Raw genomic sequence first — 27532 nt, 5'->3', positions numbered from 1 at the left:
CAAATAGACCCAGACACCCCTGAGTTATGGCCATTGAATCATAGTAAAATGGGGTTTTTAGCTGGACTATTATATATGAAATATATATAGTGGAGCTTTCCTACTCTCCCCGGGGTTCCAGTGTCCGTGAGCGTTGGAATGAACTATAGTGGGGGACATATTGTTTTTGCCCTGTCTGTTGGTCTGTCTGTTGGTTTGTTTGGTCCAACTTAAATATTTTGCCATAACTTTTGCAATATTGAAGGAAGCAACTTCATATTTGGCATGCATGTGTATCTGATGGAACTGCACATTTTGAGTGGTGAAAGGTCAAGGTCATCCTTCAAGGTCAAAGGTCAAAAGATACCTAGAAAGGTGCAAATTTGCTTCAGTTTTGTGTTTAGGTTCATTTTATTTCTAAAATATCACAGCTATTACACTATGCCTCCAAACAATATACGAAAGCTTGACCCAAACCAAGACACTCTTGATGTTAGTAATGGTAGATGAATACGTCGTAAGAATTAAATGCTGGCAATTCACATGAAATTGGCATGAGAGTTTATTAATTATCCATGGTCCTGACCCCTTAAATATCTGAAATCCCTGTTTGTGCATATAACATAATGAGAACACCCTTTGGTCGACCTAACTTTGTATTTCAATCATTTTCTTGTTTTGACCATTATTTTTACATTATCATCAAAACTTGTTAGTTTCCTACCCTTGAAAAAGGAGAGGGACTTACGGTTTGCGCTCTGTGTCTGTCAGTCTGAAACTTTTCTGGATCCTTCGATAACTTTAAAAGTTCTTCACCCATTTACTTCAAATTGATACTGAACCTCTCTTATGACAATACGGTCAATCTCAACTATGTATGGCCCCATTACCAACCCTGGGGTGCCCCGCCCACATAGGCCACGCCCACCCAAAATTGCCTTCTACTATAATTTCTTCATTTATTCACCGATTCACTTCTAATTGATACTGAACTTCTCTTATGACAATACGGTCAATCTCAACTATGCATGGCCCCATTACCAACCCTGGGGCGCCCCTGGGTCAAACATGCGGCGTGGGGATATGCGTCGGCCTCTGCCGCGCCATTTCTAGTCAACATTGGAAACATTGGCATCTTAAAGGAATAAATTATGTATGAGCCCAAATTTTGCAGAACTATGGTTCTTGCTCATTTTTGTTTAGCTCCTCAGCTGAAATCATCATCTAGCAGTCACAATAGTTGAGCGGTTGGAGAGGCATGCATTGCGTCCTACTACCTGCTCTGACTATATCATGGTAATGCCTTATCCAAATAACACAAGTATTCACCATGTGCAAATGTCTTGTTGTCTGTATAACTCTCTCTATTTGCTCAAAGTTAAAAGCATTTGAACTTGCACACTTTGGTGTTTTAGTTTAAGTAGACCTTGTGTTTACAGTGGACAGGTTTAAAGTGGAAGTGACTAGTTAACTGTTGATCATAAGCTGCACTGATGGAAAAAATACCTGCTCAGACTATATCATGGTAATGCCTTATCCAAAAAACACAAGTATTCACCATGTGCAAATGTCTTGTTGTCTGTATAACTCTCTCTATTAGCTCAAAGTAAAAAGCACACTTTGGTATTTTAGTTTAATTTTGTTTGGACATTACAATTGTTTTGAAACTAAAGATTAGTGTGGGGGCATTACACTTCTCTTTAAAATGTTTATTTGTGATTAATATTTTTTTCAGTTTGGCAGACAAAACATGCTGATCAAAAAGAATGTGTACCACAGGGGCCAGTGTTTCCATTTGAGTGATTGACAAGAAGAAGAGATGAGAAATGTTATCATCATATTTTAGTCTCTACATTTATAGTGTACAGCTCAATGTATTGAACTGGTGTTGTAGAATATAATTGGAGATACATGCGAACATTATAACATTATATATAAGATGATATTTCAAAAGCAATAAGAAATAAAGAGTATAAAAAGGTCAAAACAGTGGACCTTGTGTTTACAGTGGACAGGTTTAAAGTGGAAGTGACTAGTTAACTGTTGATCATAAGCTGCACTGATGGAAAAAATAGTGGGAAATTACTATCTAGAAAACTGTTTAACGTACGACAACAGTTGTGGAACTTCATAAATGACCGTATGTAACAGGGCTGGGCAGTTTTCCTTATATAGCTATAGTGAAACCTTTTGAACACTAGTGAAGTCACTGTTTTTTTCCAATCTTCATGCATTTTGGTCGAATATTTGTTCAAATGATGGCTCAGTCCAGTTTCAGAATTTTTATGTCTATTCAAAAAACATATCCACTAGAGCGCGAGGCAATTGTCTTTATATGGCTATAATGAAACCTTGTAAATTCTCTAGAAGTGACATTTTTAGCCATATCTCCATAAATTTCGGTCAGAATATTTATTCTAATGATAGCTCAGTTGTCGAGTTCTTAACTGGTTCCGGTTTGTAGACTACATGTAACATGGCTGCCAGTGGACATGACAGTTTTTCTTAAATTGCTAGAGTAGAACCTTGTTAACACACAATTGGCCCTTTTTATGTGCATTTTTCATGAAAGATGATAAGAGCATTTGGCCCAATGTAATCTCAGCTGACTTTGAAACTGGATCACATAACGTTTAAAAGTGGGTCAAAATGTCAAATTAAAAAAAGCTTGTAAACACTGGAAGTTGCATTTGAAATTGTGTTCCTTTTTTATGTCCCCCACTATAGTAGTGGGGGACATATTGTTTTTGCCCTGTCTGTTGGTTGGTCTGTTGGTTGGTTGGTTGGTTTGCGCCAACTTTAACATTTGCAATAACTTTTGCAATATTGAAGATAGGAACTTGATATTTGGCATGCATATGTTTCTCATGGAGCTGCACATTTTGAGTGGTAAAAGGTCAAGGTCATCCTTCAAGGTCAAATATATGGGTCAAAATCGCTCATTTAATGTACACTTTTGCAGTATTTCAATATTCAAGATAGCAACTTGATATTTGGCATGCATGTGTATCTCATGGAGCTGCACAATTTCAGTGGTGAAAGGTCAAGGTCAGATGTCAAATATATGTGGCCAAAATCGCTAATTTTATGAGTACTTTTGCAATATTGAAGATAGCAACTTGATATTTGGCATGCATGTGTATCTCATGGAGCTGCACATTATGAGTGGTGAAAGGTCAAGGTCATCCTTCAAGGTCAGAGGTCAAATATATGTGGCCCAAATCGCTAATTTTATGAATACTTTTGCAATATTGAAGCTAGCAATTTTATATTTGAAATGCATTTGTATCTCATGGAGCTGCACATTTTGAGTGGTGAAGAGTCAAGGTCATCCTACAAGGTCAAACGTCATATAGGGGGACATTATGTTTCACAAACACGTCTTGTTTAAAGTTTGTCAAATCATTTGCTGTAATGATAAGCAAAGTCAAGTTTATAAATGATTATTTGTCTAAAAATTACATATTTTTCATCAAGTAAATTTATTATTCTAAACTTCACCCTCTCAGAACAGTTTAGTTCCTTCTGGTCACAGTTGACCACTTTAGGGCTCTTGTTCTATAATTTGATTGTTTTGGAAAATTGTCATTTTGCCATGCCAAAATGTGAGTCCAAATTTAATTAACCCTGCTTTGTAGTATCTTGTTTTCCTTATATGTATAAAGTGGAAAATTATCTATGAATCTGACTGCATAGATATTTGGTATTCAGCATAGCATCGTGTAAATGTAGTAAAACTAAACACAATTGTGCCATCATGCCATGGGGTCAAATGGTTAATACAGACTTGTAGGAAAAAGACTTCTAAAATTTTTATCTGTAAAATATATTTTGTGTACATAATGATTAGCTTTTTCCTTCAACTTATCGCTTTCATAGTGTAAAGAAAACATGCCGACTTACTAAGTAAGTAGGAGATCTGGGTTTGATTCCCAGTGAAAGTCAAGTTACAAGGAAAAATGCTTATTGTTGGAAGGATTTATTAGTTATTCAAAACGTAAGATTTTTTTTCTTTGCTCGTTCAGTTACAAATAACAGCAAATGATCTGAAAGTAGTTGTTTATAACGTAGAAGTTAGTGTCATGAATAGTAAATTGGAATAATGCACTTAAAGGGATCTTTTCACGGTTTGGTAAATTGACAAAATTGAAAAAAGTTGTTTCAGAGTCGCAAATTTTCGTTTTAGTTATGATATTTGTGAGGAAACAGTATTACTGAACATTAACCATAGTCCAATGTAACCATTATATGTATCTTTTGACAATTTGAAAACCTTAAAATTATAAAGCGTTGCAACGCGAAACGATTGAATAATTTGGAAAGTTCTGTTGTTGTCGTTTAAATTTACGAAACTACAAAGATTGCTTATATAATGTATAAAATACTTGTCCTGTGTATACCCGGCGGAATAGCCGAGAGGGCTAATGCGTTTTTGCTTCAGACTAACTCCAGGACGCCGGGGGTCACTGGTTCGAGCCCTGGTACCGGCTACTTTGTATTCCTTTTTTAAATTGTATTCTTGATTTTTTTTACTGGAGCTTTTAAGATCCAATGTTTACATTTATCAATATAAAGCATTTAATGACAAACTTCAAAATATGCCAAAATCTGTGAAAAGGCCCCTTTAATAGAAACTATACATATTGTATATAAGACTAAAATACACAGAAATGAAATACCAGTAGCATTATTAATACATTTTATACCGGTTTCCGGATGATAACTTGAGAACGCTTAGGCCTAGGATCATGAAACTTCATTGGTACATTGATCATGACTGGCAGATGACCCATCTTGATTTTCAGGTTACTAGGTCAAGGTCACAGTTACTCCAAATAATAAAATGGTTTCAAGATGGTAACTCAAGAATGCTTAGGCCTAGGATCATGAAACGAAGGATCATGAAACTTCATAGGAACATTGATCATGACTGGCAGATGACCCCTATTGATTTTCAGGTCACTAGGTCAAAGGTCACAGTGACAAAAAACGTATTCACACAATGGCTGCCACTACAACTGACAGCCCATATGGGGGGGCATGCATGTTTTACAAACAGCCACAGGGCTCGAATTTAACTTTTCTCTCTACTAGCAAAACATTGCGAGCAGCTTAAATACCAGCTCGCAAAATGAAAAACATTCTCGCAAAATTTGCTGGAAACATAAATAAAAGCAAGTTTGTACATAAGTTAAGTAATATTAAAACAAAATAAAATATGACATCAACCACAAGTTTTGGTGTTATATATGAAGTTCTTTTTCCCACTTTTTCACTGTTTTCGTGGAAGAATTTAATTTCCGTTTTTTTTCTCTCAACTCAACGGTTAACTTTGCTTTATATTTCGTTTTGTTATTTCAATCTGTGGCCAAAAAGAAACTAGTTATTTTTCGCTTCGACGACATGACTGTTCAGGTTTTTATGTCTTTTATAGTGAACATGTGTGGATAATCAACTGTTTCATGTTCTTTGTACCAATACCATCCGCATATATGTACTATAAGTATACCAGTCTACATACAAAGTGCGATCTTCCGCATATGGGTATTCGGACGTTCTATTAATGGACCTGGGGTTTAGCGTTCACAACGTCGAGCGCATTTAGCAATATAACTTTTTTTTTCACTCTTTCTTCACTCGCAAAAGATTTCTAGTGGCTTAAAACTTAACTCGCAATCGGTATTTTTCACTCGTATTTTGCGAGTGTGCGAGTGTTAATTTCGAGCCCTGAGCCATTGTATATACTTCTACCCCATGCTCGTATATAAGTAATGCCGTATCAAGCCAGTACTATACTAGCGAGTCCTGTATCGGAAATATCCTACTACCCATGCTCGTGTATAAGTAATGCCGTATCAAGCCAGTACTATACTAGCAAGTTATATAGCGGGTATATCCTACTACCCCATGCTCGTATATAAGTAATGCCGTATCAAGCCAGTACTATACTAGCGAGTCATATACCGGATATATCCTACTACCCCATGCTCGTACATTAGTAATGCCGTATCAAGCCGGTACTATACTAGCGAGTCATAGCGGGTATATACTACTACCCCATGCTTATATATAGGTAATGCCGTACCAAGCCAGTACTATACTAGCGAGTCATATACCGGGTATACCCTACTACCCCATGCTCGTATATAAGTAATGCCGTATCAAGCCAGTACTATACTAGCGAGTTATGTACCGGGTATATCCTACTACCCCATGCTGGTAAACGAGTCTTATACCGGTATATCCAACTACCCCATGCTCGTATAAGTAATGCCGTATCAAGCCAGTACTATACTAGCGAGTCATATGCCGGATATATCCTACTACCCCATGCTCGTATATTAGTAATGCCGTATCAAGCCGGTACTATACTAGCGAGTCATAGCGGGTATATACTACTACCCCATGCTTATATATAGGTAATGCCGTACCAAGCCAGTACTATACAAGCGAGTCATATACCGGGTATACCCTACTACCCTATGTTCGTATATAAGTAATGCCGTATCAAGCCAGTACTATATTAGCGAGTTATGTACCGGGTATATCCTACTACCCCATGCTGGTAAACGAGTCTTATACCGGTATATCCAACTACCCCATGCTCGTATAAGTAATGCCGTATCAAGCCAGTACTATACTAGCGAGTCATATACCGGATATAACCTACTACCGCATGCTCGTATATTAGTGATGCCGTATCAAGCCGGTACTATTCTAGCGAGTCATAGCGGGTATATACTACTACCCCATGCTCGTATGTAAGTAATGCCGTACCAAGCCATTACTATACTAGCGAGTCATATACCGGGTATACCCTACTACCCCATGCTCATATATAAGTAATGCCGTATCAAGCCAGTACTATACTAGCGAGTCATATACCGGGTATATCCTACTACCCCATGCCTTTATATAAGTAATGCCGTATCAAGCCAGTACTATACTAGCGAGTTATGTACCGGGTATATCCTACTACCCCATGCTGGTATATAAGTTATGCCGTATCAAGCCGGTACTAAACTAGCGAGTTATATAGCGGGTATATCCTACTACCCCATGCTCGTATATAAGTAATGCCGTTTCAAGCCAGTACTATACTAGCGAGTTATATACCGGGTATAACCTACTACCCCATGCTCGTATAAAAGTAATGCCGTATCAAGCCGGTACTATACTAGCGAGTTATATAACGGGTATATCCTACTACCCCATGCTCGTATATAAGTAATGCCGTATCAAGCCAGTACTATACTAGCGAGTCATATACCGGATATATCCTACTACCCCATGCTCGTATACCCGGTATAAGTAATGCCGTATCAAGCCAGTACTATACTAGCGAGTTATATAGCGGGTATACCCTACTACCCCATGCTCGCATATAAGTAATGCCGTATCAAGCCAGTACTATATTAACGAGTCATATACCGGGTATATCCTACTACCCCATGCTCGTATATAAGTAATGCCGTATCAAGCCAGTGCTATACTAGCGAGTTATATACCGGGTATATCCTACTACCCCATGCTGGTATATAAGTAATGCCGTATCAAACCGGTACTATACTAGCGAGTTATATAGCGGGTATATCTTACTACCCCATGCTCGTATATAAGTAATGCCGTATCAAGCCAGTAATATACTAGCGAGTTATATACCGGGTATATCCTACTACTCCATGGTCGTATATAAGTAATGCCGTATCAAACCGGTACTTGCTAGAGAGTCATAGCGGGTATATCCTACTACCAAATGCTCGTATATAAGTAATGCCGTATCAAGCCGGTACTTTACCAACGAGTCATATACCGGGTATATCCTACTACCCCATGCTCGTATATAAGTAATGCCGTATCAAGCCAGTACTATACTAGCGAGTTACTAGTATATACCGGGTATATCCTACAACCCATGCTCGTATATAAGTAATGCCGTATCAAGCCAGTACTATACTAGCGAGTCATGTACCGGATATATCCTACTACCCCATGCTCGTATATAAGTAATGCCGTACCAAGCCAGTACTATACTAGCGAGTTATATAGCGGGTATATCCTACTACCCCATGCTCCTATATAAGTAATGCCGTATCAAGCCAGTACTATACTAGCGAGCTATATACCGGATATATCCTACTACCCAATGCTCGTATCAAGCCTGTACTACTAGTATACTAGCGAGTTATATAGCGATATATACTACTACCCCATGGTCGTATATAAGTAATGCCGTATCAAACCTGTACTATACTAGCGAGTTATATAGCGGTATATACTACTACCCCATGCTGGTATAAGTAATACCGTATTAGTTACACTGTTTGTAACTGATGGTGTATGAGAGAGAAGCTCGAGAAGGGAACTGAGGGTGTATATCCTATACACAATCAGTTGCTAACTGTGTATCTATTATATCTCAACCGATTACTCGGGGTGTATGGAAATTTCTCAGGGTGTATGGAAAATACACAATGGGCACATAGCCACTCAAAGCAAATCGAATCAGGTCATTTTTGTAGGAGGCGAGTTATACCTTACTACCCTATGCTCGTATAAGTAATGCCGTATCACATCAGTTGTATTTTTAACGTTATTCAGTTATATACAGGATAGTCATATAGCGGGTATTTCCTAAAAACCCCAAGTACGTACTGTTAATGCTATATCAAACCTGTTATATTCCTAATTTCACAAAGCGGGTATAACCGACTATCCCAGGCTCAAGTTTGCCAAGCGGTATCTACCCATATTCTATATGTCATTATGCGGGGATACTTGACTATCGTATGTTCGTATTTAAGTGATGCTGTAGCACATTAGTTCAACACTCACAAGTCATACCAAGGGTATAGAGGGTTAGGGCAACTAAACCTTATTATATTGTTCACTGCTCGCCTGCATGGTCTGTTCTTCTAAAAGCCATGTAAGAAACACAATCATTCTGCTGTGTGCATATTTTGATCAAATTAATGAATGCTAGTTCGGTTGTTCGGCGTAGCTGTCTTACCAAGCTTTTCACATTAAATTACCTTTATCAACAAACAATTAAATGATGGGGAAATTTCACGCCTGTAGACCCGAATGAATGAATCAGAATATTTTAATTATTGATTTCAGAGAAATCACCCACAGCATTGGCCAAATCACTGCGGAAATCCGGACTTCTTCATGCACGTTTTTGACCAAACAACAATCACTGCGAAAAAGCGCAGACCGTGTTTGAGTTACGCCGGCCGCATACGCATTAAGACCTATTTTCGCAAGACGCGACTATAAGTGTGATTTGGTTGTGTTGAAAGAACACTTTGCATGTATGAACTATTTACATCTCATTGCGATGGCGATATAATAAATTCATAATAAGCCTTGTGAGGCCACATATGATCACATGTAGTATATTTTAATCTAAGGACAACATTGTTCGGTTTGAATATACGTGCACTTAATAAGAAACACATCATGCGGTGGATATGCGACAATTAAACCTTTATTTTCTATTTAAATATTAATAAACGTGAATATACGAATTGCTTTAACGAAACAAGCGTTAATGTGTTACTGATAGGAACATGCGGCAGCAATGAATGGACAGTCCTCGTGTAAGTAATCATCATAGTCTAGGGATCCTTCAGATTTTGCATCGTAAAAAGTGTGACCCAGTAATATTGCTTAAAATGGTTGAGCTAACTTAATTTTCATCTTTTCTCGTGCTCTCTAATTACCCACATATTTAGGTCTGGATGATAGCACTTTTACTTCCCACAGAGCAATTCGCTTCAAATTATTAATAACAACAATACACATTTTTAGCTTTATTTCAAATGGGAACATATTTATTTAACGCAGACGTGTACATAATTTTAACACAGAACAAGGGCTGTTTGTAAAACATGCATGCCCCCCATATGGGCTGTCAGTTGTAGTGGCAGCCATTGTGAATACGTTTTTGTCACTGTGAACTTGACTTTTGACCTAGTGACCTGAAAATCAATAGGGGTCATCTGCCAGTCATGATCAATGTACTTGAGAAGTTTCATTATCACAGACCTAAGTATTCTTGAGCTATCAACAGGAAACCATTAAACTGTTTTGAGTCACTATGACCTTAATCTTTGACCTAGTGACCTGAAAATCAATAGGGGTCTTCTGCCAGTCATTATCAATGTACCTACGAAGGGGGTCATCTGCCAGTCATTATCAATGCACGTATGATGTTTCATGGTTCTAGGCGTAAGCATTCTTGAGTTATCATCATGAAACCATTTTACTGTTTCGAGTAACTGTGACATTGACCTTTGACCTAGTGACCGGAAAATCAATAGGAGTCATCTGCCAGTCATGATCAATGTTCATATGAAGTTTCATGATCCTAGGCGTAAGCATTCTTGAGTAATCATCCAAAAATCATTTTACTGTTTTGAGTCACTGTGACCTTCGACCTAGTGACCTGAGAATCAATAGGGGTCATCTGCCAGTAATGATTAATGTACCTATGAAGTTTCAGGATGCTAGGCCTAAGCATTCTTGAGTTATCATCCGGAAACCATTTTACTATTTTGATTCACTGTGACCTTGACCTTTGACCTAGTGACCTGAAAATCAACAGAGGTCATCTGCCAGTTATGATCAATGTTCCTATGAAGTTTCATGATCCTAGGCGTAAGCATTGTTGAGTTATCTTCCAGAAACCATTTTAGTATTTTGATTCACTGTGATCTTGACCTTTGACCAAGTGACCTGAAAATCAATAGGGGCCATTCGACAGTCATGATCAATATAGCTATGAATTTTTTATTTTATGATCCTAGGCGTAAGCATTTATGAGTTATCATCCGGAAACCATTTTTCTATTTCGAGTCACTGTGACCTTGACCTTTGACTTAGTGACCTGAAAATCAATAGAGGTCATCTGCGAGTCATCATCAATGTACCTATGAAGTTTCATGATCCTAGGCGTTATCGTTCTTGAGTTATTATCCGGAAACCATTTTACTATTTCGAGTCTTTGTGACCTTGACCTCAAAATCAATCGGGGTCATCTGCCAGTCATGATCAATTTACCAATGAAGTTTCATGATCCTAGGCCAAAGCGTTCTTGAGTTATCATCAGGAAACCATCTGGTGGACGGACGGACCAACCAACTGACATGTGCAAAACAATATACCCCTCTTCTTCCAAGGGGGGCATAAATATAATATTAATTTTTAGTAATCTAAATTAACTAAAAATTGCTAGATTGTATTTTCCGAGAAATTATCGGTAAACATCGTTAAAGTTAAAGGGTATCTGCCAGCTTATGCCATTATAACACAAATGTTAAATGACAAAAGCTGTTGCCCGGTTCACGGCACGCGGAGCCTACCCTATTGTGAACCATGATCTTTTTGTGTATTTCATCCTACTAGTTACCTTGACATAGAACAGACACATTGGTTACTTTTATGAAACAATTATTATAAAACTTGGTATACAAATTGCGACAATGTTGCCCATTTGTCTGTCAGTCCAGGTCCGAATAGTCGCTAAAATTGAGAAAACTCAGTAAGATTTCATGAAACTTAATATTCACATAATTTTTAAATACACAAAATAATACATTGACCATTTTAATTTTGTGATAAAACTTGGTTTACAAATGAACTCAGAAGAGCAATGTGATATTTATTTTGTCCCTACCGTTTTCACATGAAGGGATTTACGGTTGACCCACTGTCCATCGGTCTGCCAGTCAAATAAACCTGGATCTTGTTACAATGTTTTCCTAAATTTCACCAGGTTACCTACTTTTTGGACACACTTAACCCAGGCTTACTCAACCAAGATGAGCATGTCGATCAGGTTTCATCAACATTGAGTCGAAAAAAGCCTGGTTTCTTCCTTCACCTGATGATCCTCTAACACAGCAAGTCAATCCTCGAATGTCCGAAATATGTTCTGGTTCTTTTAATGGCAGACAAAAACAAGACCTATGATTTTAAGTAAATTTGTTATGTTCATATATACATTAATTATTCCAACTATTTTTTTAGCTTGTATATGTTGTTATACAATTGTATTAAACATGGCCATTTAAGTCTTTCATAAGATTCTAACTAAACAAATGAGTTTTAATTTCTTTTAAAACTCTTGATGCAAGCAAACGATGAGCGGCAGTATTGGGGGAAAAAACTGGCAGACAATATGTATCTGACCATCAAAACTAGAGAATACTGAGATAAAGATATGCAGAAAATGAAGCAACATCAGTTCATACACAGTGCTAAACTCACATCATAGAGATGTTTAAGTGCATGGATTTCAAGACTATTCAAACTCAGAACTTTGGTACAGTCTCCCCATCTACAGCATTTCTCTTGAACCATATGAGAGATGATATGTGCATCTTTCTGTCCTATGGAGTGGAAGTCTTCCTTGCAGGATATCCATTTGCACGAATACTCCTATAACAAGCAAATTTGTAAACTGCAGATTGGAAGCCAAAGTCAATTAACTTACAGTGTCCACATTTTTAACTTTAGTTATAATCATTGACCATGTTTTTCACAAATGTTATTTTTGATTGAAAATGTTAATGAAAAGGCAACAAAAAGATATTTACTGTGAAATAAGTCAATGGAGATAAGCCTACTAATAACTCTTGGTGTGTATTGTGGATTTCACCATGATTTGTTTAACTCTATTTTTGTTTTATTTATCTATATATTGATATTTTCCATGAGTACTTTACGCAGATAAACATCTAATCAGAGCCTCTGTTAATGTAATAAAAGTATGTTACTGTTCTGTTCTTCTGTTAATAACTAATCTAAAAAGAAAGAAAAAAAAGTAAATTTGCTCTATTGTATGAATATGGCATACACTTATTTTTCCATGTTGAAATCTTATTAAATTCATGATATGAAGCCCTAAAATGTTTGTAACAAACAGATGGATGGACTGACAGACTGACCGATGGAAAACGCCAACACTATATCTCTCTGGCTTTGGCAAGGATAATGATTCAACAGAAAGTAGAAATCATCAATAAATACTTGATGCATCTAAGTTAACTTAGCAATTAGTGAGTTCAATATGTCCCTTAACTGAACAAAAAACAGATGTTTCAAAAACTTAACATGAATTGTCATTTGTTGCAAATATTAAAAGCACTTACAGGTCCTGGGTTTCAATCACCAACATATGATAAAATAGTTCTCAGTAACAAAAGGCACAAAAATGCAAGAAAAATATCACTTTAATGTTAAAATAAATATATATAGTTATTCAATAAACAATGTATATTTTGTCATAAAGTACCGGTCCTGGATTTTTCTCAACATCATTTAAGAGCATCAACATCCGCTGGGACAGGTTAACATGTTGTTGAATACACAGCTGCATCATGATGTAATGAAGACCACCTTGTCCACACATACGACCCAGAATCATCAGCCCAAACATCTTGATCCACATGGTGGGTGGAAAATGTTTGTAAGTTCCTAAAGAACAAAACATGTTAATGATTTATCATTTCAAGTATAAAAGGCAAGCCTTAAAATTCTCAGAAAGCTTTAACTTCTGAAGGTTAATATCATCCTGGCTGTGCAGATCTTGGTAATATACCCATTTAAAAAACATTCCTTAAAGCCACACACCTTGAAATGAAATATCTGGCATAGTAAATTTGGACATAGATAAGAAACATATTTTATCTTTGCCAATTAGAATATATCTGGTGGTTGCAAGGTAGAAATCCGTCTTTTTTGTGCTTTAAAACTTAAAAAAAATTGTGTTTCTTGAATTGAACATGTACGTATACAAATCATACATTCAGTTTTAAAATAAAAAAAAAATAAATTACTTGCTAACTAGGCTATAGATTTAATGACAATTTTGCACACTTTCAAATTGCATCTATATGTACTGATTAACATGTATTTCATTTCAAGGTGAGTGGCTTTTAATGTAATAAACAAGAGTGCCAAACTGTCACAAGATACACCCGTTTGAAGGTTTTGGACACCATGCTTAACGCTGGAAATGCACTAAGTGACCTAGTTTTCGACCCGGCATGACCTATATCTGAACTTGACTTAGATATCATTAAGACACAACTTCTGCCCAAATTTGGTGAAGATCGGATGAAAACTCTTTCAATTAAAGAGCTTACACCATGCTAAATCCTTGAAATGCACTCTGTGAACTAGTTTTTGACCCAGCATGACCCATATTTGAACTTGAACTAGATATTGTCTAGATACAACTTCTGACCACATTTGTTGAAGATCAGATGAAAACTACTTCAATAAGAGAGTAGACACCGTGCTAAATGCTTGACATGCACTAAGTGACCTCGTGACCTAGTTTTTGACCTGGCGTGACCCATATTTGAACTTGACCTAGATAACATTTTGACACAATTTCTGACCAAATTTGGTGAAGATCGGATTATAACTACTTCAATTAGAGAGCGGACACCATGCTTAATCCTTGAAATGTACTAAGTGAACCCCTGACCTTGCTTTTGACCCGGCATGACCCATAATTGATCTTGACCTAGATATTGTCTAGATAAAACTTCTGACCAAAGTATGTGAAGATTGGATGAAAACTACTTCAATAAGAGAGCAGACACCATGCGAAATGCATGAAATGCTCTAAGTGACCTCGCGACCTAGTTTTTGACCCGGCATGACCCATATTTTAACTTGACCTAGATATCATTTACACACAACTTATGACCAAATTTGGTAAAGATCAGATGAAAACTACTCAAATTAGAGAGCCACCAATGCTAAATCCTTCAAATGCACTAAGTGACCCCGTGACCTAGTTTTTGACCTGGTATGACCCATATTCGAACTTGACCTAGATATTGTCTAGATACAACTTCTGACCAAGTTTGGTGAAGATCGGATGAAAACTATTTGAATTAGAGAACGGACACTGTTATGGACGCCGCCGCCTGCCAAGGGTGAAACTATAATACGTCCCGTTTTTAAAAACCGGCGTTTAAAAATAAGTAATATCCCTTACAGGGTTCAGGTCACACAATAAACTTATAGACAATAGGCAATACTTAATTCATTCGCTTCAAACTGTTTCTCTTGACAGATAACTAATGTTCAATCAAATTTTCATTTAAGATCTTGTCACTTCATTTGGTTACAAATTTGAAATATACTTAAATTTGCCTTCATAATGGAAACTTCTATTTCCAAGCATGCCTTCCACTTCCTTGAGCTGACTTCGTTGAGTTCATGTTTAGCAGATGCAATCTGTAAGATTTACTTATAAATAACTCTAAAATAAGTGATTGTTACCCAAAAAATAAAAAAAATATAAATTCTTTTGTCTAATTACACACTTTCACATATATAAATGTGACACACGCATAAAGGCCCATAACCATCCAATCAAAATATTCAGAAATAGAGGTGCTCATTATACTAACAGTAATGACTAAGTTTGTATACATGTATGTTTTTTCAACTATGTTTTGCAAAATATTCTCATGCAAACCAGGGTTTCCAATTTAATAAGCCACATGTACATTGCATGTAACAGGGGTAAGACAATGCTAACAAGAGATGTGGTTGTCAGAAACACAATGCCCACTAATGCGCCACTTTGATTTTTCATTTACATTTGACCTTGAAGGATTACCTTGATCTTTCACCACTCAAAATGTGCAGCTCCATGAGATACACATGCATGCCAAATATCAAGTTGCTACGTTCAATATTGCAAAAGTTATGAAGAAGGTTACAGTTTTGGTTAAAGTTTTGGGACACACACACACACACACACACAATGACACATACAATGACAGACAGGCTAAAAACAATATACCCCCGATCTTTCGATCCGGGGGCATAAAAATAATCCTGGTTGTGTTTTTCAAGCAATCTAGCTAAACAAACAGGTTTAATTAAAATAGAAAGATTAACTAAAATTAACATACCAGTTATATAGGGCTATAACTATCATATTGAGTATGTCAACACAAAATCGTGTCATTAGTTGCTAAAAGATACAGAAAGCATTATATGGGAAAGTGAATGTGTTGACCTCCTTTTTTGTTACTTTATTTGTACATAAAATGCTTGTCAAGCATACACAAGTTAGTGATTTAAAGTTATACCATTGGTGAGCCTATCAGCTTAATTTTACTCTCTTTTCCAGTCTCTGGTTGCTTGATATGGCGACTGCAGAAGTGGCTCAGCAAAGCGTCATCGTTGGAGCAAACAACCCTGCATTCTGGACACCGATTGTGCGCCTCCTTTAAATATAAAACTTTGTGAAACATGAAATATATTCAACATTTATTTTTCATCATTTTAACCAATAAATACCTACTAAACAAGAACTTTGAGATTAACTTAGATAAGAAAAACATGTATATTATTTTCAATTAAATTGTTACACAAGAGCTGTCTCCATAGGATGACGTATGCCCCCAATTAATGCTTTGATAGAAATTATGAGCATTTTTCGAAATCTAAATGCATTTTTCAAACCCTAAACGCGGACCCTACGGTCAAGGTCATGGGGTAAAAATTTGTGTGCGTATGGAAAGGCCTTGTCCATATACACATGCATATCAAATATGAATGTTACATCTGAAGCGACAAAAGAAGTTATGAGCATTTTTCGAAACCTAAACACAAAGTGTGACGGATGGACGGACAGACAGACATCAGACAAACAGACGGAAGGACAGTGCGATCACTATATGCCCTCCTTCGGCGGCATAAAAAAGTTAATCCAGAAATGCAAAATAAGTCCCAAACTAGAGAGCGGACACCATACTTAATTCTTGAAATGCACTAAGTGACCCCGTGACCTAGTTTTTGACTCGGCATGACCCATATTCGAACATGACCTAGATATTGTCTTGATACAACTTCTGACCAAGTTTGGTAAAGATCAGATGAAAACTACTTCAATTAGAGAGCAGACACCATGCTTAAACCTTGAAATGCACTAAGTGACCCCATGGTCTAGTTTTTGACCCGGCATGGCCCATATTCGAGCTTGACCTAGATATCGCCTAGATACAACTTCTGACCAAGTTTGGTAAAGATCGGATGAAAACTATTTGAATTAGAGAGCGGACAAGAAAAGTGTGACAGACAAACAGACAGTGCAAAAAATATATACCCACTTTTCTTCGAAAGGGGGCATAAAAAATGTGGAGTAAAATATATACAAATGTGTTCTTTTTCTTTGCAGACTGACTTACCTATCAAAATAGTTACATAAACAAATATGTATAATTATATTGTTAATATTATGCGCATAAATAAAACATTTGCTATTTCATCTAAAATTAATTGTAGACAGAAAATAATGAAACAAGAAACCTTTTGAGACGGGTGATGCTCCACAAAAAATTTTTTGTCACAATATTGCACTATACATTCAGATAAAAGGAAACGTCTTCAGAGGCATAACTTTGGACAAAATAATACGATGGATGGTTTAGCAACTTATAAAAATTTCAAAGGGCCATAACTCTGTAAATAAATCATCTAACCAGAACCCACTAATAACATGTGCATCTTCTCAAGGTAGTTAAGCTTCCCATAAAGCTTCATTGTATTCCAGTCAGTAGTTGGGGAGAAATAGCCCAGAAAAGAATTGCACTATATGTACAGTTTATAGAAAATTTCAAAGGGCCATAACTCTGTGAAAAATCATCCGACCATAACCGGCTGATAATATGCACATCTCCTGTTGGTAGTAAAGCTTCCCATAAAGTTTCATTGAATTCCCAGGATAAATTGCTGAGAAATAGCTCGGACATGAATTGCACTATATGTACAATGGAAAATTTCAAAGGGCCATAACTCTGTGAAAAATCATCCGACCATAACCGGCTAATAATATGCACATCTCCTGTTTGTAGTGAAGCTTCCCATAAACTTTCATTGAATTCCCGTAATAATAAGTTGCTGAGAAATAGCTCGGACAAGAATTGCACTATATGTACAATGGAAAATTTCAAAGGGCCATAACTCTGTGAAAAATCATCCGACCAGAACCGGCTGATAATATGCATATCTCCTCTTGGTAGTGGCGCTTCGCATAAAGTTTCATTAAATTCCGGTCATTAGTTGCTGAGAAATAGCCCGGACAAGAATTGCACTATATTTACAGTTAATGGTAAATTTCAAAGGGCCATAACTCTGTAAAAAATCATCCGACCAGAACTGGCTGATAATATGCACATCTCCTCTTGGTAGTGAAGCTTCCCATAAAGTTTTATTGAATTCATGTCATTAGTGGCTGAGAAATAGCTCGGACAAGAATTGCACTATATGTACAATGGAAAATTTCAAATGGCCATAACTCTGTGGAAAATCATCCAACGAGAACCGGCTTATAATATGCACATCTCCTGTTGGTAGTGAAGCTTCCCATAAAGTTTCTTTGAATTCCCGTAACAAGTTGCTGAGAAATTGCTTGGACAAGAATTGCTCTATATGTACAATGGAAAATTTCAAAGGGCCATTACTCTGTGAAAAAACATCCGACCAGAACCCGCTGATGATATGTACATCTCCTCATGGTAGTGAAGCTTTCCATAAAGTTTCATTGAATTCCAGTCATTAGTTGCTGAGAAATAGCCCGGACAAGAATTGCACTATATGTACAGTTAATGGAAAATTTCAAAGGGCCATAACTCTGTGAAAAATCATCCGAACAGAACCCGCTGATAATATGCACATCTCCTCTTGGTAGTGAATCTTCCCATAAAGTTTCATTGAATTCCGGTCATTAATTGCTGAGAAATAGCCCTGACAAGAATTGCACTATATGTACAGTTAATAGAAAATTTCAAAGCGCCATAACTCTGTGAAAAATCATCTGACCTAAACCCGCTGATAATATGCACATCTCCTCTTGGTAGTGAAGATTCCCAAAAAAGTTTCATTGAATTCCGGTCATTAGTTGCTGAGAAATAGCCCGGACAAAAATTATTCACGGACGGACAGACGGACTGACGAAGCGGCGACTATATGTCCCTCCCGAAATTTTTTGGGGGGAGCATAAAATGTCAAATTAACATGGATAATAGAAAATATTGTGAAATGCTTTATTTATAAATTAGAAACTGGATAACACTACTAAAATGATTGCAAGTTTCCATGACTCATTGAGGAATAAACCATGTAAAAATGTTAGTTTTGCAAATTTATATAGTTATGGGAAACAACTACATTAAATTTAAATATCAAAGCTTTTTTTTCTTATTGTATATGTACCGGTAAAACACCGCTTCATTCGTAAGAATGTCATTTGAGCCTAGATGAAGATACAGCTGTTGAACATCCATCTTCCGCAAGTCTCTCAACAATGCATGGCGAAAACGATCACAAGAAAATTTGGCACCTTTGAAAACAGAGTTAGCGAATGTCTGTGTAAATAAATCACAAATTAGATGAATGAATACACAAGGAAAATGCATGCTTTGCCTCAAGATTAAAATGAAAAGTTTGCAAATACAATTCCCTACAATCTGTAAAATATTCCACACGCTTAAATAAAATATATAACCATGCAAATTAGTTAGAAAACGCAATCATTGCACATCAGCATAATAAGTTTAACTTTATATTGATGACAAATACTGTAATCATACAAAGCTTAGGACTTGACATTTGAACTGTTTAAGTATAAAGAAATGAAATAATTACATCATTTATAGAAACTACGAGTATTACGTTAAAATGGTGGCGTTTCGTGTTTTCTCAAAAATGTTTACAAAAACAGTAAACATTTAAACGACTGTTGATATCAACATAATCCATTTTAGTTCATTACGTTACAATGTTGCAAAACTTATTAAAAGCTGTTAAAAAAAGACTCGTATACATTTTTATCATGTGTGCCAGATGGCCCTTATTCACAACAGCGTAAACATAACAAAACACCATGTACGACCTAGACGTCTTGAATATTTGACACACGTCGGCACAAAGTGCTCGGAAAATTTTTCCTGCTATTTGTTGCATGATCATTCCCCGAATTGTCTTGAACATTCGATGCGCGTCAGCATAACGTGCATGAGGAAATTTTCGCGACATTTATTCATCCGCATTCATTTTTAATTTAATAAACAGATACTCGTTTTTATGTACATCTTGTTAGGTAGAAAACAATAAAAAATTTACACAGGTGTAGTCTTATTGAAGAAATGTGGGATCAATATTTATTTGTCTTTGTTATAAAATACTACGGCATGTAAGTAGAAAATGTGTACCCAAAGACTCAACAACGGCAAGAACAGTTAGTTTTAATATGACGTCATTGCGCAAATGGGTTATGATCTGAATATAACTTCTGGAAATAATCATTAATTTCAGTTTGGAAATGCGATGTCAATGACGCTTTTATAACTGACATATGGATACCGTTTAAACGGTAAGCTTTTGTTTATTTCATTAATCATTTCGTTTTAAGGTTTAGAAAAATGTGTACATGTGATACCATTAACTATGTTAGCGTTTCCGATCGCCAAAATCGCCAAAGGCGATTGAATCTTTCAGCTGGCGATTAAAGTTTAAAATGTTAATGAAAATGGCGATTGCAAAAAAAAACCTGATATTTCTCTTTAAGTATATATTATTCCCTACTTTTAAAGAGAACTCGGCACCGATTTCCACATGAAATCGCCATAAAAGCTCCAGGTGGTAATAGATAGTCCATTGATAAGAGATAACCGGATGCCCGTATCTTATATTCAAGCCACATAACACAGTCGTGTATGCTGACAGATTCATCACGGGAAATTTTCGGGTAACTTTCCAGTCGCCAAACTGTGATATTTAACGTCCAATCGGTTACGAGAATGTTTATGGAGGCGGAGTTATATAGCGATTATTATTTTTGATTGACGTCGGTCACAGAGTAAGCGTTTATCGCAGGTTTATTAACAATGAATCACAGTTGTAGCATTAATACGTGAAATAAAACCGGTAAATAAAGCAGTACATTAAAGGCGGTTTCGGGCATCATCATCACACCTATTTACCGTACTGTAAACAATCATTAATTATGAGAAGTTAATTGCAATTGTTGAGCAGTGTAAAATTACTTACGGCGAGTAAGTTGTGAAAAACAAAACCCGTTAATAATGTGATGCGGTAACAAATTCAATCCAGTGCATGCACATTTTATCATGTCTATTTGTAGAACTGATTTACACCGTTTTTCTACAGCCACGTGATAATAACTAATCACTATGCATTAATACCGGTATGCCATGTAAAACCCGTGTTATAAGAAAGAGGGCAAAATTATTGCTGTCGTCTGCAATGACAAGTTCTACGCATGCAAAGCAAGACCCACCCAATCAAAGACCGGGGCATATCTGAAAGTTCTAACATTGTATACCGTTTGTGCCAGTGCATGAAAATAAATATAAATGAAAAATAAAAAACAATATGAAATTATTTGATTTCAGGTAACAAATAATTTATTTAAATGTGACTTCATTGATAATTTAATACAGTCATTGTTGATACCTATAGATTCATGATAATGATTATGTCGTTCATTGAGCAAATAAGGTTATAATGTGGGTTGTTATCGTAGTGCTGAAATTTGGCTACTAATTTTTTTTCCTTAGCGCCAACCTAGATTAATAAAACAAACCTGAAACTGTAATAACTGTTCTATACCATTTTCATTACATATTCTCACCAGAGATTGGCAGGCATTTGACAGCTATATCGTCAGGAAGAATATCCTTAATCCGATGAGCATTGGAGTCCCCAGCAATACGGTTCACTTTTCTCCTGTCTTGGGCACCTGAAAAATAAAAGGAAAATGCTTCCTGACAAAACGCTGCATCCTGTTCAAAAGAGCCTGCGTAATAAATCTACTAATTTATTATAAAAAGACAAGTCTTAACAATCCAAATACTACCTTAACAATACTATTGCAACAAGACTAATAATCAGCGATTTTCCTCCTTCTTTATAAAGTACCGGTAAACGGTACTTTCCCAATCGAGCGAAAATTCCCAAATTCCCAATCGGCATCTGAAAAAATCCCAATCGGCGTCCGAATTTTTTCTCAAAACGATCGAAAGTTTCGTAACAAAACCCAACTTTCGGCGAGCGAACAAAAAAAATTGAATAGTTGTGTGTAACCACGCGCTCGATTAATATCGGGTTTTATTATTCAGCGCGTTCAATCAATAGAGTCGTTACTGTTTGCGGTTCTTTTGTCAGGCAGTTTGACTTCGGTTTGAAACCTTATCGTAGTTTGAAATGCCCTCCAGCACTGCCTCTGTGGAAAGGTTGTTCAGTCTAATGAACAATCTTTGCACGACCAATCGGAACCGTCTATCACAGGACACATTGACAGCTCTAATGATGCCAGCAACTGAGTGATGATCAAACATCAAACATTGTTGAAATTTTCAAAAAAATGAAAGAGAGAGACATTGCTTTATAAGAGATTAAAACAACTATTAATTGATTTTGTGTCGTCTTTATAATATTTTGTTATTTATATCAACTTTATTACTTTAAGTAATGGTCATTAAGGCATGCCTGCAAATGATTATTTTAATGGGTATGTTCAATTAAGTTTGAACTGTATGATGTATTCAATAAGACCCAAACTTCACGACGCGATTTTCCCAATTTAAGGATTTCACAACTCGATTTTTCCCAATTTTGAGGTTTTCACGACTCAATTTTTCCCAATTGGACCGGTACGGGTACTTTTCCCAATTGGACAAGGAAAATCGCTGAATAAGGACGACTAAACTTGTCTTATGTGTGTCTAACTACACAAAAAGAATATAAACAAAACAGATCAATCACGCTTTAATAAAAATAAAGGTCACACAAGTTAAAAAGCACTAGTTTTCAATAATCAATAAGTGTCAAATTGCAATACACTGGTCAGTGTTCAGTGCAAATATCACTATGAACATGTCAAGTGTCAATTATTGCACTAGTGTGTAACACACTGTATGTGTTCAAATGCGCGAAGCAACTGTTTTTTAATAATTAGTATTAAAGTGTCACTCAAAATTGCAATCCACTGGTAAGTGTTTAGCTAAAGAAACTTCAGCGTACAGTTTATATAGTATTGACAGACCTGTACGCTGAAGCTAACCCCGTATCGAAAGTCAACCTGAGTCGTAACATATTTATGTCACGCTATAAATCAAAGAAAGCTCATTTTCTTGGATACATTTCTACATATATTGGTGAATGAATATAAATTACTGCATCGAGGAATATTTTAAGGTTCAAATGTTTCAAATGCATCTTACAATAGACGAAAATAACTCTCATCAGTCTGAAATTCACAATTTTGACGCCATTGTCGCTTTGTCACGTGACGAGTTTTTATTTGGATACTTTCGGATCGACCTTGACATTTTATGCTGAAATTGTAAACATTACTTTCGTTTTCTGAAATCTATTATTTGTGATTAACAACTTACGTCTGGTGGATTATTAAGAATGATTTCATTGTGAATCAGGTAGTTTTATATAATATTTACTTTGACTTTGTATTGACACTACAATTTGTTTACAAAATAAGCCAGAATAATTAAAATACCGGGAAATGTCATTCTGAATTTGAAAACACTTGAGCACATGGTTTGTTACTAAAAATAGAAATAACGTCATATGACCGTGAAATCTCGGGAGATTCGCATTTCAAGAAAGTCAGTCACATCGCTGTTTTTCTCAATATGTAAGAGCAGAATAGATACATTTTAAATGTTTAAGATAGTATTTTGTGAAAGAATATATCTTTTAAATGTGAAAAATGTCAATCTATCCAATCAAGTGGTTGATTTGGGCCAACAACTGCATTTTAAAGCTGTTTTGGACCGGTCTTTGTTAACTGTCAACTTTTCGGGAATTTCTGGTTGACTTTCCTAATGGGGTTGGTCCATAACTATAAAGTCGCGCCAGTCAAAAATCATAAAAAGCGACATTTAAAGTTATGGTAGCCAGAACTAGTAAGTGTTCAATCAATGCACAGTCACTATAAACACATCAAAAGCGTCAATTATTGCACTAGTGTAAAACACACTGTAAGTGTCCAAATGCGCGAAGCACGTGTTTTTAATAGATCACAAAATGGGTAATAAAACACACACAGTTGAACTTAAGGTGAAAAGTAAACACAAATCCTTCGTTCACTCACACCGAGTTACTAGGACTAGGTCGCGAAAATGAATGTCACTTTGAATTATACACTTTACAACGTCGAAATACACCAAATCACAATTAAAAGATAGCTATTGCAAGTTCAAAAACAAAACTGAAATATATAAGCGCCGAAATGACTTCTTGATCTCAAAACAATGTCACAAACGTATACAATACCGGATCTCAACCGTTTGAAAGCTCGTGGGCAATCAGAAGGGGAGATTATTCCAACGATGTTTTTTATTGTTTCTCCATTCGGTACCCCTCGCACGTTATTTGATTACGCTTTCTTCATATATGGTCATATTACACTCATTCATAACGTTTATTTATAGATGTTTGTGTTGTGACATATATGGTTATGATTACCATATAAGGTAAAGACGGCCATGGACCAGAGTCGCTCTGCTAGGCATGCAAGTGTATATTGTTGGGTTACCATATATTATATAGTAAATTATTAACAGCTTTGTCTGTGTTTACATATACTATAATTAATTCTAACACGGCACGCGACTTGTTTTCCAAAGACAAAGAATGAAATCAAGTGTGGGTTATTCTGCAATAAATTATGGGCGGAGCTTAATGTTTCGAAAAAAGTTCCGAAAAAATAAAGAAAATATTGCAGTAAGTTGCACGTGCTAAATCCAGCTCTTAAAGAAATGTAATAAATGTAACATGTATATAAATGTAATGAAACAACAAATTGTAAATTTGATGAAAAGTAGCATAACCACGCCTGCAAAGAATGTTGTTTGTTAAGAAACGTAATTAAGAAAACATTTATAGCATTTCAGCTTTTCAGTAGCATCAATAAACGTGACGTCATTAAGTTTCTACGATTTTTGTTCTCTAATGAAAGTGACGCCATTTGCAAAATATTTATGAATGAAAACGACGTCATGTGTTTATACAATTCAATGACGTCACTAAATAGTGAACTTTGTACTAAGAAGGGCGGAGTATTGAAAAATATTGTTCACGTCCAAAAGCTTGAACCAAATCAAGCAGAATCGTGTTAGAATCGAAATAATATTTTTCTATGATGGTTTGTTGTCGAATAACCCACAGTAAGGAGTATAGATGCGTGTTATCAAATCACTCGTGCTTTGTAATGTTTGACTGAATAGATATAATCACGATTTCATTAAGTTTATTAGCTCGGTAAACACATTTTGCTCATAGCTAACAAAACTTAGAGGTGAATAATAAAACTGTAAGAAAAAATAATGAACTGATGATGATCCATGTATTGAATTATTATTCTGAGGACGAGTTGTTGTTTTTTACATTATAATAAGGTTAGAAAACACGTTATTGCTACAAAAAATAAAACGTATGCATAAGAAATTTTTACAAGAATATAGAATGTTTATTTGAACACGCCCACGCATAACAAACTAAGAAACACACCGCCAGCTTGCAAACTGTATTATAATTATAAACTGTGTCACTATTCGAAAAAATATAGACTAATAAATAATAAGATAATTTATTTCAATAACTTGAATTATTTGCAAAAATAAAGTTCTTTACGGTGTGATTAAATTGTGTCCAGCCCTTGTATAAACCCCTGAAAACCCCGTTGATTCTGCACCCTGATTCTGATGTTAACTGATTGACATGCTTGCATGTTTATGTTAAATAGCTTCACATACAGTTTCACAAAAAGGTACTGTTGGGTGTATTGGCATATCTAAGTAAGAAAGAGTCTGTACCTTTGATTCTATGTACTATTCTAATACAACCTTTCTAGATTGGTATCAAGTGTAATACGAAAAGTACGGAATCCGGCTAGTGCCATCTATAATCTCGCACTTCTTTAATCAAGGGCGACACTAGACACACGAAGCGATACTTGATCTTTTTCTTGTCAGTCGCGGCGACGCACGGTATTTTTCTTGACAGTCGCGGCGATACTTGATCGTTTTCTTGACATTCGCAGCAGGTGTGTCTAGTGTCGCGTTCAAAGGGCGACATTAGACACACGAAGCGATACTTGATCTTTTTCTTGACAGTCGCGGCGACGCACGATATTTTATTTTTCAAATATCGCCCATATTATCCGAATCTCGTGTATTGCGGTCTAATTTCAGACCGCGAGACTAGAATACTCCATATTTTTCTTGACAGTCGCAGCGACGCACGATATTTGGACTGTTCAAATATCGCTGTAATAATATCGCCTGTCAACTGTGCGGTTTTTTAAACGGTGTTACAGTAATTGTTAACCATTTATTATTAATATTGTTGCCATCGACACACTTATACAAGATTATTCTAGCATTAGTAAACCGAGTACAGATTAATTATTTTTATAATAATTTTGATATATATTGACAAGGATATATGTTTAAAACTATCCAGAAATTTAATCAATGGGGTAAATTTCTATTAATTTTAAGATAATATATCATTATTATCTGTATCACTTCCAATAGGATTGCAGATTTAAAGATAACGTTAAACTTCAAGTAAGACGGCAATAGGAAACCAGAAGATTTCTTTTCATACATGTGTAATCATCATTTATAGGTTATCCAGATTATTGACGAGCAACGTTAATGTCCAGTCTATTGATACATTAATTAGACGGTATTTTTTGTTGCTGGTTTTGTTTTATCTTTTAAATACCTTTTATGATGCTCAATTAAATAAATTATTGGCATAAATAAATCTGCATACAGTGCAAACAAATTTTTATAATATTCATATTTGCTAACAAAAACGATTTTGAAGGGCGAGACACGTTTGTTTCATATTGCTTAACAGGGTACAATATATAATATAAATGTCTATTATATAATTATATTCAGTTAAAGTTCACACTGTTACTTTTGTGCATGTCAAATATGATTTAAACAAAAGCACGTAATGCACGTTGAACCGTAGAATCGAACAACTAATAACTTAACCTTGGGAACTCAGTCTTATATTCAAAATCGTTATTCCAAGCGATTTTCCTATCATCAAATATACGTTTATATAAAATATTTATGTAATATTAAATATTTATTTATGGCCAGATTGAAGTATAAGAAGCGACACTAGACACACGAAGCGATACTTGATCTTTTTCTTGACAGTCGCGGCGACGCACGATATTTTTCTTGACAGTCGCGGCGATACTTGATATTTTTCTTGACAGTCGCGCCGACGCACGATATATTTAACACGATATATCGCCCTTGAGTAGGTAGCCAAAAAGGCGATATATCGTGTTAAATATATCGTGCGTCGCCGCGACTGTCAAGAAAAATATCAAGTATCGTCGCGACTGTCAAGAAAAATATCGTGCGTTGCCGCGACTGTCAAGAAAAAGATCAAGTATCGCTTCGTGTGTCTAGTTTTGCCCTTTGAACGCGAATTGATA

At 36.0% G+C, this 27532-nt stretch overlaps 1 protein-coding gene and 1 long non-coding RNA gene across 5 annotated transcripts; both read right to left on the bottom strand.

Annotated features, from left to right (window-relative positions):
- Positions 1-9781: 9781 nt before the first annotated feature.
- LOC127836403 (uncharacterized) lies at positions 9782-13862 on the bottom strand. The gene is made up of 2 exons (XR_008028752.1): positions 13280-13862; positions 9782-12423 (listed from the first exon to the last, which is right to left on the bottom strand). It is a non-coding gene; the product is annotated as an uncharacterized LOC127836403 (long non-coding RNA).
- Positions 13863-15954: 2092 nt separating this feature from the next.
- On the bottom strand, positions 15955-24485 carry LOC127836400 (uncharacterized). Of its 4 annotated transcripts, none has more exons than XR_008028747.1 (4): positions 24337-24485; positions 21674-21781; positions 19234-19360; positions 15955-16244 (listed from the first exon to the last, which is right to left on the bottom strand). XR_008028747.1 is itself a non-coding variant. In XM_052363021.1 (4 exons), the coding sequence occupies exons 1-4, from the start codon at positions 23284-23286 to the stop codon at positions 16184-16186; spliced, it is 318 nt and encodes a 105-aa protein (XP_052218981.1). In that variant the 5' UTR covers positions 23287-23690; the 3' UTR covers positions 15955-16183. The 4 variants fall into 4 exon arrangements, 1 of the variants encoding a protein (XP_052218981.1); XR_008028748.1 differs by lacking the exon at positions 24337-24485 and adding an exon at positions 23265-23690 and having other exon boundaries at positions 21652-21781; XR_008028749.1 differs by lacking the exon at positions 24337-24485 and adding an exon at positions 23265-23690 and having other exon boundaries at positions 19234-19385.
- Between the last annotated feature and the right edge of the window lie 3047 nt (positions 24486-27532).

This window comes from Dreissena polymorpha, chromosome 6 (genome assembly GCF_020536995.1).
Source record: "Dreissena polymorpha isolate Duluth1 chromosome 6, UMN_Dpol_1.0, whole genome shotgun sequence".
Taxonomy (NCBI): Eukaryota; Metazoa; Mollusca; class Bivalvia; order Myida; family Dreissenidae; genus Dreissena; species Dreissena polymorpha.
This window is presented reverse-complemented; position numbering and strand designations above follow the sequence as displayed.